The sequence below is a fragment of the Balaenoptera ricei genome, chromosome 1, assembly GCF_028023285.1.
Source record: "Balaenoptera ricei isolate mBalRic1 chromosome 1, mBalRic1.hap2, whole genome shotgun sequence".
NCBI lineage: Eukaryota > Metazoa > Chordata > Mammalia > Artiodactyla > Balaenopteridae > Balaenoptera > Balaenoptera ricei.
The window spans coordinates 75,342,546-75,357,677 of record NC_082639.1 but is presented as its reverse complement, the minus strand read 5'-3'; the positions used below and the strand labels follow the sequence as shown (position 1 = coordinate 75,357,677).

Genomic DNA, 15,132 nt, shown 5'->3' with positions numbered 1-15,132 from the left:
ATATGTTTTATTTGTTTCCTTTATATTTTACTAAGAAAATGTGATGTGTTTGTAAAATTTAGCACATTATAATAAATAATTCATCCTTGGATAGAGTCAATAATTTGTTCAAGTATTGGTGAGACATAAAAATGATTTTCACGTTGTACTACAACAGTTTTGAATATATTTACTATAATTAACTACAAATTACACCATATTCTAGTTCCCAAAATCGGATCTGCCATTTCTGTGAATATGCACCTCGTCCATCTTTTTCATAATTTTGGGGCAGTATAAGATAATAAAAGATAAAAGTGAATGAGGTAAATTTTAGTTGCCATTCTTACCCATGAAAATAAGCCCAATATTGAAGTGTCTTTTCATCAAACATAATGTCATGTCTAAATGATTTTACAAGTAGGACAGTGCAGGTCCTTACAACAGCCTGTGTCTTTGGGAAAGCCTGTGAATTATTATGAATAACCAAAAATTTCCTGACTGTGATCGCTGTTTAATTTTTCTTTGTGTCTACTTGATTATCAATAATAGAAGAGGTTGGTTCCAACATGCAGAAAATGAATTATAACATTTAATGTTTAAAAGCAGCTGTACTTTGGTATTAGAGAATGATTAGTTAGCCTATTGGAAAACAGAAGGTAACTAGTTTTCAGAAAGATGTAAAATCATACAAACACGTTACAGATTTTTAAAAACAAACTCCAACCAAGTAAGTGATGATACTGAGTATACAGAACTGTACACTAGAGCCTTTTTGCATTAGACAGATCTTTGGGGGATTGAAATTCTCTGTAGAAATAGGTTTCTCACAGGGCCTGTGTTTTCTCATGTCAGGAATAAATACATGCATGCATGCATTCGTACATAAATGCATAACAAATTTCAAAATAATAAATTGGTTATTTGTAACTCAACGTGAGCACCATATCTTCCCTGCTTGTTTGGCCAAAGTTTTTAATATTCTTTTTTCCAAAATTACTTTTAATTATATCTTTAAGGTAATGTAGGTAGCGATGGTATGTTATTATTGTCAGTGGTGGTCTGTAGTACTATTAAGTTAAAGCAAAGTTACTATTTATAGAATTTTGCTTACAGAATATCCTCTGGAGCCATTCAGGTATATGATATAGTTAATTAATCTGAGTATAAGTTTGTTTTTTTCTTACTTTTCTCTCTTACTAATGGCATCCACAGGGTGATAAAGGACAAATGGGGCCCACAGGAGAAACTGGAAGCAGAGGTGCTCCTGGACAAATTGGGGAAAGTGGTCCTAAAGGTGCCAGAGGAACTAGAGGTGCTGTGGTCAGTATTTGATTTGTCTCCAGAACTGAGTTCACTGTGGATGGAAAAGAAATGTACCCATGTCCTAAAGGCTCTGTCCCTTGATTAATTTTACAGAGAAAGCAATAGTTCCATTGAAAATAATCTACCACCATGGGTTGTGGAGAATTGTAAGCATTCCACAGAACTTAAATGGCTTAGTGGTTTCTGGACGTGAAAGAGGAAAGGGGGAAGAAAATCTCAAAATGGAAATAAAATATGAAATAAGGTTTTAAAAAATCAGATTATGACTCCGAAGTAGGAAAGTTTATATGCCTTGTACTTGAAATCAGGATTTAATATCTGTATAAAATTATGCTGTCATGGTTGACAAATTGCTTTGAAAATTACTTGAAAATGGGTTTTCTTTATATGCTTGGACTCCACATGCTTATCTGGAGATTATTTTTCTAACCAGCTGTGGTAAGTCTCCAAAACATCTACTAATTTTGAATCTTTTGTATGACTTTTACATGATGTTGGAAACAAGGTAGCATGATGCTTTTGAACCTGTAATAGCAAAATTATATTGCTAATATATTTGGACCTGTTCAGAAAGTCACAGCAGAAGAGTTGCAAAATATTTAAGAGATTATCCAATTTAGTCTTTTGACTCTTTCATAAACTTATTTACAAAATGCATATGTATTCACTAGTCTCTATTTAAATGTCACAGGTGACTTTTCACGAAGGCCTTCTGGAGAGCATTGCATAATCCATCTGTTGTCTGAGGAATGTTTCCCTCAGGCTCATTTTAAGTGTTCCATTCCTTACTGCCATCTTACTATTCCAGGTCATTCTTACTTCCTTTTATTTTAATTACTAATATTTTCCTATCTTTGGCTTATGCATTCAAAAACATTATATAATGTGATTGATTTTTAAATATTTTTCCAGTTTTATTGAGATATAATTGACATATAGCATGTATAAGTTTAAAGTGTACGGCATAATGCTTTGATTTACATACATCATGAAATGATTATCACAATAAGTTTAGTGAATATCCATCATCTCATACAGATATAAAATTAAACAGAAAAAATACATATTTTTCTTTGTGATGAGAACTCTTGGGATTTACTCTCTTAAGTTTCATATATAACATGTAGTAGTGATAATTATGTTTATCATGTTGTACATATATCCTGAGTACTTATTTATCTTAGAACTAGAAGATTGTCCCTTTTGACTGTCTTCATCCAGTTTCCCATCCCCTACCCTCCACCTCTGGTAACCACAAATCTGACCTCTTTTTCTATGAGTTGGTTTTTTTTTTTTTTGAAGTATAATTGACTTACAACACTAGAGTAGTTCCTTTTACACAACATAGTGTTCAATATTTCTATACATTTCAAAACAGTCACCACAATAAGTCTAGTTATGTCTAGTTACAATATTGCACATACAAAAATATCACATATTTATTGACTGTATTCCCCACACTGTACATTTCATAACCGTGACTCATTTATCTTGCAACTGGAAAATAGTCTCCCTTACCTATGTCTTTCCTCCTGCCATCACCCTGCCTTCTGGCAACCACCTACTTGTTCTCTGTATCTATAACTCTGTTTTTGTTTTCTGTTTGTCATTTGTTTTGTTTTTTAGACTCCACATATAAGTTATATCACACTGTATTTGTTTGATTTATTTCACTTAGCATAATAACCTCTAGGTCCATCCATGTTGTCACAAATGTCACGATTTCATTCTTTTTATGGCTGAGTAATATGCCATAGTATATTTTTACCATATCTTCTTTATCCATTCATCTATTGATGGGCACTTAGGTTGCTTCCATATGTTGGCTATTGTAAACAATGCTGCAATGAACATAGAGGTGCTTATATCTTTTCTAATTAGTGTTTCCATTTTATTTGGATAAATACTTGGGAGTAGAATTGCTGGATTATATGGTAGTTCTATTTTTAATTTTAATTTTTTGAGGAGCCTCCATACTGTTTTCCATAGTGGCTGCACCAATTTACATTCCTACCAACAGTGCACAAGGGTTCCCTTTTCTCCACATCCTCACCAACACGTGTTATTTTTTGTCTTTTTGACAGTAGCCATTCTGACAGGTGTGAGGTGATATGTCATTGTGATTTTGATTTGCGTTTCCCTGATGATTAGTGATGTTGAGCATCTTTTCATGTGTCTGTAGGCTATCTGTATGTCTTCTTTGGAAAAATGTCTGTTTAGATCCTATGCCCATTTTTAAATTGGGTTGTTTGTTTTTTTGATGTTGAGTTGTATGAGTTCTTTGTATATTTTGGATATTAACCCCCTATCAGATTTATTGTTTGCTACTTCTCGCATTCAGTAGGTGGCCTTTTTGTTTTATTGGTAGTTTCCTTGGCTGAACAAAAGCTTTTTTGTTTGATATTGTCTATGTGTTTATTTTTGCTTTTGTTTATTTGGCCTGATACATATCCAAAAAAAATATTACTAAGACCAGTGTTAAAGAGCACACTGCATATGTTTTCTTCTAGAAGTCTATGGTTTCAGGTCTTACATTTAAGTCTTTAATGAATGTATTTTTGTGCATGGTGTGAGAGTAGTCCAGTTTGATTCTTTTGTATGTAGCTGTCCAGTTTTCTCAGCACCGTTTATTGAAGAGGCTGTCTTTTCCCTCTGTGTATTCTTGAGTCCTTGGTCATAGATTAATTGCCCATAGAAGTATGGGTTCATTTCTGGACTCTCTATTTTGTTGCATTGATCTATGTGTCTGTTTTTTTGCCTGTACCATACTGTTTTGATTACAGTAGCTTTGTACAGTATTGTTTGAAATCAGGGAGTGTGATACCTCCAGCTTTGTTTTTCTTTCTCAAGCAATCTTGAAGTTGATTGAAAATCTTGAAAAAAAAATCAATTTTGGCTATTTGGGGTCTTTTGTGTTTTCCATACAAATTTTAAAATTATGTGTTCTAGTTCTGTGAAGAATGCCACTGGTATTCTGATAGATATTGCATCGAATCTGTAGATTGCCTTGGGTAGTATGATCATTTTAACAATATTAATTCTTCCAATCCATGAACACAGTATATCTTCCCATCTGTTTGTGTTGTTTTCAGTTTCTTTTCTTCAGTGTCTTATAGTTTTCTGAGTACAGGTCTTTTACCTCCTTAGTTAGATTTATTCTATTCTTTTTGATGCAGAGGTAAATGGGATGTTTTTCTTAATTTCTCTTTCTGATTGTTTGTTGTTGGTGCAACATATTTCTGTATATTAACTTTGTATCCTGCAACTTTACCAAATTCATTGATGAGCTCTAGTAGTTTTTTTGATGGCATCTTCAGGATTTTCTTTGTATAGTATCATGTCATCTGTAAACAGTGACAGTTTTACTTTTTCCTTCCAATTTGGATTCCTTTTGCTTCTTTTTTCTTTTTTCCTTTTTTTTTTTTTTTTTTTTTTTTGTCTGATTCCTGTGGCTAGGACTCCCAACACTATGTTGAATGAAAGTGATGAGAGTGGGCATTCTTGTCTTGTTCCTTATCTTGGAGGAAATACTTTCAGCTTTTCACCATTGAGTATGATGTTAGCTGTGGGCTTGTAATATGTGGCCTTTATTATGTCGAGATAATGTAATTAATTTTTAATAAACTTGAGAATGAATTGATCCAAAGAGTATTGTCTTCAAAGTAGGCTCCTACTTTGGATTTTCTCTAAAAAGAATAGTCATTTTTTAAATTTTGACACGTTTCCAAACTACCTTCCCAAGAGGTTTCACCAAATTTACATGCCCACCACCGAGAATACTTCATATTAATCCTTTTGATGTTTGCCAATCTGATAAATGAAAAAGTGTATCTCATTTTCTTTCTTACATTTTCCTGATTGCAACTAAGTAATTTGTATTTTTTCCTCTAGAAGTTACCTGTTCATATGCACTTTACATGTTTTCCTATTAGGTTGTTGTCTTTTTCTTAAATTCAATAATACCTTACATAGTTTAGATAATATGTTTTTGTTAAAGATGTTGCTAATATATTACAAATATATTTCCCTTTCTGTCATTTATCTTTTAATATTGTTTATAGTATCTTTCACTGGACAGAGGTTTTAATTATTACACTCAAATTTGTCAGTCTTTTTGTTTACATTCTAGGTTTTATTTGTTCATTAGAAATGACTTCCCTACATAAAGTACATAAAAATATTCTTCCATATCCTTCTTTTACTATTTTTATAGCTTTATTTTTACCCTTAACCCTTTTAAAGCATACAGAGTTTTTGTTTTGTTTTGTTTTGTTTGCTATGATATAAGTTGTAAAGGACTAATTTTTCTTTTTCCCAAATTCTTAGCCAGTTGTCTCAGTACTATTTATTTATTTAAATTTATTTATTTATTTATTTAAATTTATTTATTTATTTATGGCTGCTTTGGGCCTTCGTTGCTGTGCGCAGCTTTTTCTAGTTGTGGCAAGCGGAGGCTACTCTTTGTTGTGGTGCGCGGACTTCTCATTGTGGTGGCTTCTCTTGCTGCAGAGCACGGGCTCTAGGTGTGCAGGCTTCAGTAGTTGTGGCACACAGGCTCAGTAGTTGTGGCGCACAGGCTTAGTTGTTCCACAGCATGTGGGATCTTCCCGGACCAGGTCTGGAACCTGTGTCCCCTGCATTGGCAGGTGGATTCTTAACTACTGCGCCACCAGGGAAGCCCCAATACTATTTAATAAACAATCTATTTCCCACTTTCTGAAATGCTACCCTTACTGTAAGCTACTCTTAAATAATGGTCTGTTTTCATTTTCTCTATTTTCTTTTCTCGATTTTTTAGTGTGTTCCTAGGTCAGTACCACACCATTTAAATAACTGTATCATTACAGTATCATTTGAGATCTATTAGGGCAAATACTTCATAATTTATATTTCTGAAAAATTTGGCTCTTACTATGATCTCTTTCCTCTTTCATGTGAACTTCAGAATCAACTCAGCAAGTTCCTTTAATATTGAATCATTCATTGTAGAAACACCATATGTCTTTTTATTTACTTATATCTTGTATATCCTTCAATAAAGTTTTGTTATTTTCTTTATGTCTGTTCTTAACATCTGTCTTATTAGGTTCATTGTTAGTTTCTTACAGATTTTGTTGTTTTTAAGGTAATCCTTTTTCTATTACATCTTCTAATTGTGCTGTGTATAAAATCTTTTTTTAAAACTTTATATTCATTTGAATGAATTTTGATGATTCTCAGGTTTCTTTTTTTTTTTTTTTTAATGTCTGAAACATTTATATTAACATATTTCCATACATATTTCCATACAAATACAAATATAAGATTTTTAGAAATTTCATGTAATGTCTGAAACATTTATATTAACATATTTCCATACAAATAGCCCAATGAAAGTTTAGTATTAGTTGTTTTGTTTGTTTTTTTATACTGCAGGTTCTTATTAGGCATCAATTTTATACACATCAGTGTATACATTTCAATCCCAATCGCCCAATTCAGCACACCACCATCCCCACCCCACTGCAGTTTTCCCCCCTTGGTGTCCATATGTCCATTCTCTACATCTGTGTCTCAACTTCTGCCCTGCAAACTGGCTCATCTGTACCATTTTTCTAGGTTCCACATACATGCATTAATATACGATATTTGTTTTTCTCTTTCTGACTTACTTCACTCTGTATGACAGTCTCTAGATCCATCCACGTCTCAACAAATGACTCAATTTCGTTCCTTTTTATGGCTGAGTAATATTCCATTGTATATATGTACCACAACTTCTTTATCCATTCGTCTGTTGATGGGCATTTAGGTTGCTTCCATGACCTGGCTATTGTAAATAGTGCTGCAATGAACATTCGGGTGCATGTGACTTTTTGAATTGTGGTTTTCTCTGGGTATATGCCCAGTAGTGGGATTGCTGGGTCATATGGTAATTCTATTTTTAGTCTTTTAAGGAACTTCCATATTGTTCTCCATAGTGGCTGTATCAATTTACATTCCCACCAACAGTGCAAGAGGGTTCCCTTTTCTCCACACCCTCTCCAGCATTTGTTGTTTGTAGATTTTCTGATGATGCCCATTCTAACAGGAGTGAGGTGATACCTCATTGTAGTTTTGATTTGCATTTCTCTAATAATTAGTGATGTTGAGCATCTTTTCATGTGCTTCGTGGCCGTCTGTATGTCTTCTTTGGAGAAATGTCTATTTAGGTCTTCTGCCCATTTTTGGATTGGGGTGTTTGTTTCTTTAATATTGAGCTGAATGAGCTGTTTATATATTTTGGAGATTAATCCTTTGTCCGTTGATTCATTTGCAAATATTTTCTCCCATTCTGAGGGTTGTCTTTTCGTCTTGTTTATGGTTTCCTTTGCTGTGCAAAAGTTTTGAAGTTTCATTAGGTCCCACTTGTTTATTTTTGTTTTTATTTCCATTACTCTAGGAGGTGGATCAAAAAAGATCTTGCTGTGATTTATGTCAAAGAGTGTTCTTCCTATGTTTTCCTCTAAGAGTTTTATAGTGTCCAGTCTTATATTTAGGTCTCTAATCCATTTTGAGTTTATTTTTGTGTATGGTGTTAGGGAGTATTCTAATTTCATTCTTTTACATGTAGCTGTCCAGTTTTCCCAGCACCACTTATTGAAGAGACTGTCTTTTCTCCATTGTATATCTTTGCCTCCTTTGTCATAGATTAGTTGACCATAGGTGCGTGGGTTAATCTCTGGGCTCTCCATCTTGTTCCATTGATCTAAGTTTCTGTTTTTGTGCCAGTACCATATTGCCTTGATTACTGTAGCTTTGTAGTATAGTCTGAAGTCAGGGAGTCCGATTCCTCCAGCTCCGTTTTTTTCCCTCAAGACTGCTTTGGCTATTCGGGGTCTTTTGTGTCTCCATACAAATTTTAAGATGATTTGTTCTAGTTCTGTAAAAAATGCCATTGGTAATTTGATAGGGATTGCATTGAATCTGTAGATTGCTTTGGGTAGTATAGTCATTTTCACAATATTGATTCTTCCAATCCAAGAACATGGTATATCTCTCCATCTGTTGGTATCATCTTTAATTTCTTTCATCAGTGTCTTAGGTAAATAATCATATCATCTCCTCATATTTATTATTCTTACTTATTACATTGATTAGAACTACTGGTTAGTGTGGTATTTGGCTAGTCACATACTTATTCTGTGCCTTAATTTCCTTATCTCCTATTTATTTTGGCACTCAAAGCGGAGAGTTGATATGGAAACTTTGATAATATGAAAGATAGGACATTTTTAAGAGTGTTATTTTCGCTTTTTTCAGTTATCTGAGTTATCTTTTCAGTAGTTTAGGAACATTTACAGATTTGCCTTTAACTTATATGTTTCCTCATCTGTGTGATATTGATAATAAGAGTAATTAATAGGGTGAATATCACACATAAGTTGTCAACCAATTCTATTTTAACAACTTTGACCAGAGCTGAAACTGTGTTCATCAAAGCATCTGAAACTATCAGTGAGTACAGAGTTATTGATCCTATCATAACAATACTAAAAACTATCAGAATTCAATCTCTAGTATTTAGTGATGCATGTTTACCACAAACTTTGACAGATACAAACTACATTTCCAAGAATTTGCTGGAAGCCTACAGCATTCTGGCAACTGAAAGTATTTCTCTTAATATGATTAAGGATGTTCATACCAGAAGTAAACCAAAGAAACATATTTTTGTGGAACTTACGTGGTTCAGAAGTAAAATAAGATGAAAGTTGGAGAATTATGTTTTGTTTTCCCATTTCAGACTTGGTAAAATATACCTTAAAAATCTAAATTTTAAATAATAGGAATACAAGGTTAATGATTTAAACAATCGTCTGTTTTCTTTCTAACGTTTACTTTGTTTTTAGGGACATTTAGGATTGATGGGACCTGCTGGAGAACCAGGAATTCCAGGATATAGGGTAAGCATTTCTAATTGGAAATGAGAAGTGTATATTTGCATAAAAACATTACATGAAGATGTCGTCCCAAATATATAAATTCAGATGAAATTTCCTGATAAACCTTTCTAACATATTTAGGTCTCATGACCCTGTAGAGTGAATCCTGTTCTTCTTTCAGAATAGTGCAATATCTAATAGTGTGGCCATGATGGTATTAGGTAGAGCACATACAAATGATATGGAGACTGTCTACTTACTTGTCCTTCTGTTAGGGCCATGAAGGTCAACCAGGACTTTCTGGGTTGCCAGGACCTAAAGGAGAAAAGGTGTGTATGAATATATTGACTTATTTATCAAAAAATTAAACATTGAATTCATGTGTTCTTTCTGAAAGTATGTATGGAAACATTTTCAAAGAATAAAAAAAGCACTTTCAACTTGGGAAGTATTATAAATTCTAGAAGAAAAATAAATATCAAGGGGCAAAAACTTAAATTATTAAAAAGTCTTTGATAGGTTGTTTCAAGATTGAGGTGAAATGATATATGTTAGAGTACTTTGCAATCTGTAAAAGTTTGTAAAACTAATATTAATTACTTACTGAAAGCAATTGTGAGACTATAGATTAAATGACTAACTATATACATTTATAGTAAATTTTTTTTTTTTAAACTCTCTAGGAGTTAAGCCAGCATTTTATTTATTTATTTATTTTTGGCTGTGTTGGGTCTTAGCTTCTGTGCGAGGGCTTTCTCTAATTGCAGCAAGCGGGGCCACTCTTCATCGCGGTGCGCGGGCCTTTCACCGTCGCAGCCTCTCTTGTTGCGGGGCACAGGCTTCAGACGCGCAGGCTCAGTAGTTGTGGCTCACGGGCCCAGTTGCTCCGCGGCATATGGTATCCTCCCAGACCAGGGCGCGAACCCGCGTCCCCTGCATTGGCAGGCAGACTCTCAACCACTGCGCCACCAGGGAAGCCCCTATAGTAAATTTTTTTATGAATTAAGAATAACTGCAGCAGTACTCCTCTTGATTTGTAGTATCATTGGAAAACTGACACTTTGAGAAAATTAGTAAGCTGCTTTTTATGTAATTAAAGCAGAATGACACTTCCAAAGAGAACCATGTATGAATTACAACCATGTATAGATTATCATGTGCTAAGTTTTGTAGGTAAAAGTTTTTCATTTGAAAAAGATAAAACCAGATTGCATATTTTATAACATATTAGGAAATAATAGGCTTCATATTTCAAAGTTTATTTTATTAATTTAGTTTTCTTTATAAATCATCTTCATCATAGGGTTATCCAGGAGAAGATAACACAGTCCTAGGACCACCTGGGCCTCGAGGTGAACCAGTAGGTTTTTCCTAAAATTATTTTGATGTTTTGAGATAAAACACAGTTACTACAATAGATTCACAACACCAATTACATCTTTTCAAGGAGTTTTATTTAGTTAGTTTTATAACATGGTTTTATACGAGAGCAGTATTTGCAGTCACATAATCTAAATATAAAAACTGTTTATATTCAGGTCAAGATCCTTAGCATAATATAGAAGTTTAAAACAGTAACTTTCCAAATCTAACTTTTGGCATTAAATTCATGACAACTTTTTTACAGAGATTATCAAAAAATCACACACTCTAGACATTTCGGGCAGATACTTCTTTATACATCAAATTCAGATTTATTTCTAACGGATTTTTAAAAATCTAATCTGTATCCTTTTCTATAGTAGTTTATACACAGTTACCAAATGATTTCAAAACTCATCTAACTGGTTATTAGAGCCACTGTTCTTTAAAGATTATCAGTCTATAGTCTTCTAATAAGTATTTTAAGGACTAGCTGTAACCATGATTTTTTTAAAGTAGCTATTATATCTTTTATTATCTGAATAACTGTCTCTCTGTTCATGTTTGATTAAAACAATCTTAAAGGCTATATGTAAATTAAATGGGTAAAACAAAAATACCTAGTTCACAGAAATAAATATAATTGGTTAAATTTTCCATATTTCACATGATATCATATAGGATAAAAGAATCCTAAAACAGAAGAATCAGAATATATAGTCACTCCTGATATTTTGATCTGGCTCTTTGGAGATTGTTGAAAGGTATACTTTGTTTTAGAAATAGGAAAGATTCTAGAGTTTTTCTGATAAAATCAAGCCAACTTATATAGAGGCAAACTCATCTAATAAGAATATATAAAATTCTTTATCAGAAACGATCAAAAAAATGAAAAGACACCTTCTGAATAAAGAAAATACTTTCAAATAATATGACCAACAAGGGGCTAATATCCAAAATATATAAGCATTTCATACAACTCAACAGCAAATAAACAAACAACCCAATTAAAAAATAAGCAGAAGACCTGAATAGACATTTTTCCAAAGAAGACATACAGATGGCCAACAGGCACATGAAATGTTGCTCAACATCACTAATCATCAGGGAAATGCAAATCAAAACCACAATGAGATATCACCTCACACCTGTCAGAATGGGTATCATCAAAAAGACCACAAATTACAAATGTTGGTGAGGATGTGGAGAAAAGGGAACCTTGTGCACTGTTGGTGGGAATGTTAATTGGTGCAGCCACTGTGCAAAACAGTATGGGGGTTTCTCAAAAAACTAAAAATAGCACTACCATATGAGCCAGCAATTCCATTCCTGGGTATATATCCGGAAAAAAAATTAAAACTCTAATCAGAAAAGATATGTGCACCCCAATGTCCATAGCAGCAATGTTTACGATTACCAAGATAATGAAAGCAACCTAAGTGTCCATCAACAGATGAATTGATAAAGAAGATATAGTATGTGTGTGTGTATATATATAGTGTATGTGCGTATATATGTAGTATGTGGAGATTATTGTGCTAAGTGAAATAAATCAGACAGAGAAAGACAAATGCTGTATGACATCACTTATATGTGGAATCTAAAAATGAAACAAAATAGTGAATAGAATACAACAAAAAAGAAGCAGACTCACAGATATAGAGAGCAAACTAGTGGTTACTAGTGGGGAGGGAGGAGGGGGGAGAGGCAAGATAGGTTTAGGGGATTAAAAGGTACAAACTGCCATGTATAAAATAAATAAGCTACAAGGATATATTGTACGACACAGGTAATATAGCCAACATTTTATAATTACTATAAATGGAATATAACCTTTAAAAATTGTGAATCACTATGTTGTACACCTGAAACTTACATAATATTGTATATCAAGTATACCTCAGTTGAAGAAAAAGAATTCCAAGTTACCCCAAAACTTATGTAAATTTAGGAAATAAATCGTTAAGAGATGGAATGATATTTTTAAAATTCTTTATCAAATGTATTCTAGTCTCTCTAAACCTCTGAGAGACAAAAATATGGAAATTGTGCAGAAATACACAATGGAATATTAACTCAGCCATAAAACAGAATGAAATAATGCCATTTGCAGCAACATGAATGGACCTAGAGATTGTCATACTGAGTGAAGTAATTCAGATAAAGACAAATATCATATGATATCACTTACATGTGGAATCTAAAAAAAATGATACAAATGAACTTATTTACAAAACAGAAATAGAGTCACAGATGTAGAAAACAAACTTATGATTACCAGAGGGGAAAGCGGGGGGAGGGGGGCAGATAAATTGGGAGACTGGGATTGACATGTACACACCACTGTATATAAAATAGATATAACTAATAAGGACTGTACAGCACAGGGAACTTTTCTCAATACTCTGTAATGACCTATATGAGAAAAGAATCTAAAAAAGAGTGGATATATGTATATGTATAACTGAGTCACTTTGCTGTACAGCAGAAACTAACACAACATTGTAAATCAACTATACTCCAGTAAATTTTTTTTTTTTAAAGTAAATGGTAAAATGTGGGCAAGTGAAGTATAGTAGTGCTTGTTTTCCCCAGATTCTGGTATTCCAGGGTCAAAGAATGTCACTGAAATATAATAAATGTATTAAAAGTCTAGTATAACAATGGTCATTTTATCTAGTAGACATGGGACAGGTGTGAAAATTAATCCAAGAATATTCTAAATAATTAAAGCAGAGTCAGAGATTATTGTCTTTACATTATGTCTAATATCTTTATCCACACAGGAGTAAGTTAAAATTATCCATTAATGGTCCATAATAAATTTTATGGTTTTGCTAATAATTTCAATTTAAGTTTCTTTTCAAACAGTAGGTCCTAATATGTGATAATTGATTTTTCAAGTGCATTTTAGAGTAGATAATTTGAACATCTTATCATATCAAAGATTTTATATTAGGAATGTTTAGAAAAAGTTAAAAGTACAAGTTTCTAAGTTTCTGCCTTAAGGATTAAAATGAATAAATGTAATTTCTTTTAGGTTAATTTATATCTTAATAATTAGAATTTCACAGAGTAAAGAATAAATAATATAATTTCTAATAATATAATTTCTAATGGTAAAGTAAGATTAGCTATTAGATACTTTTTAAAAGATGATTAAAGATAATATTTTCTAATTAATGGAATTAATTAAGTGACTGGTCCTGCTTAAATTTTTTTCAATCATTTTAACATTAAATAAAAATGAAAGTTATTTTGATATCTTATATAACATACTTTACTCATCTGAAAATTCACATTGTTTGGACTTCGTTTTTTCAATATTTTTTCTAGCAGAATCATTATGAGATTCTCTTTAAATAATTCAGTGTTATGACGTTCTTGGTGTCACTAAAATCCAATCCTTTGAAAATATTTAGTGGAACTAAACAAACTGTTGTACATTTGGTTTCATATTTTTAGGGAAAAAATATTCCACATTAACTGTATCATCTGCATTCACAAATACTTAGACCCATTGATTGTTTTTGCCTGTGGTCTCTGTAGGGTCCAATGGGGGAACAAGGAGAGAGAGGAGAGCCCGGAGCAGAGGGATATAAGGTAATTACTGTAAATTTCACACCTTGCGTCTAAATTTGAATAGGGTTCTCTGTGGTTCTGCTCAGTTGCAAATGAAAATAAGCATCATTGAGATAATTAGTAATGTCATGTTTTGGATCCCAGAAGAAGCTCTTTGTATTTTCTGTTCCTTCTTTCTAAAATTACCATCATCTCCTTCCACTGCTGCTTTGTCTCATCATTCAACTCTCAACCGAAATGTTACTTTCTGAGAGGCCTTCTCTAACTGTCCTTTCTGTCTGTCACTTTATATCTCATTTCTCGATTTACTTTCTGACATTTAATGCTATCTATATTATCTTACCACCTTTTTATACACTTGGGTTTTTTTTATTGTCTATATTCCCCCAACAAAATATAAGATCCATGAGAATAAGACTCTTGTCTTTTTCATCATTATATCCCCAGTTTCTAGAACACAGAGTTCCTGGTATATAGTAGAAATTCATTAAAGAGTTGTCAAATGGATGGATAAATGCCATTATATTCTTATGTCAATTCTTACCCTCTTCCATTCTTAGAAGGATTTTAAGAGACCAGCTTTATCAGCTCAAATTATATTAGGCTATGTATAGAATTTATTCAGTGTCATTATTTATTAGCACATTTGTATTGAGCGTGTTCTGTATTCTTGCCCTATATCTCGTCCCTTTCTGTTTATAATGTCATATGCTAAACAAAATGGTCATTTGCTGACTCTCTCCCTATAGTTCTTGTCTTACTCCTTCGCTCACAACATTCTCTGCCTGCTCAAAAAATTATGTAATCTTTACTTACATAAATCCTGGCTGTCCTTTATAATCTAATTCAAACTCCCTTTTCCCCTGTCTATGCTAACAGCAATCTTTCCCTCTTCTGAAGTCCTACAGTATTTATTGTTGATAGAAGTCATTCAGTACAAATATTTTACAATCTTCTGCTATTATAGTTTTTGCTAATT

The 15,132-nt window shown here is 32.8% G+C and overlaps 1 protein-coding gene across 4 annotated transcripts in view; it reads left to right on the top strand.

The window, feature by feature from the left end:
- COL24A1 (collagen type XXIV alpha 1 chain) overlaps positions 1-15,132 on the top strand; it is a 389,925-nt gene that overhangs the window by 299,156 nt on the left and 75,637 nt on the right. For all 4 annotated transcript variants that reach the window (XM_059925489.1, XM_059925499.1, XM_059925479.1 and 1 more), the window contains 5 exons: positions 1,195-1,302; positions 9,177-9,230; positions 9,485-9,538; positions 10,513-10,569; positions 14,121-14,174. In XM_059925489.1, the coding sequence (XP_059781472.1) occupies positions 1,195-1,302; positions 9,177-9,230; positions 9,485-9,538; positions 10,513-10,569; positions 14,121-14,174 (327 nt within the window). The remainder of the gene's footprint in view (positions 1-1,194; positions 1,303-9,176; positions 9,231-9,484; positions 9,539-10,512; positions 10,570-14,120; positions 14,175-15,132) is intronic.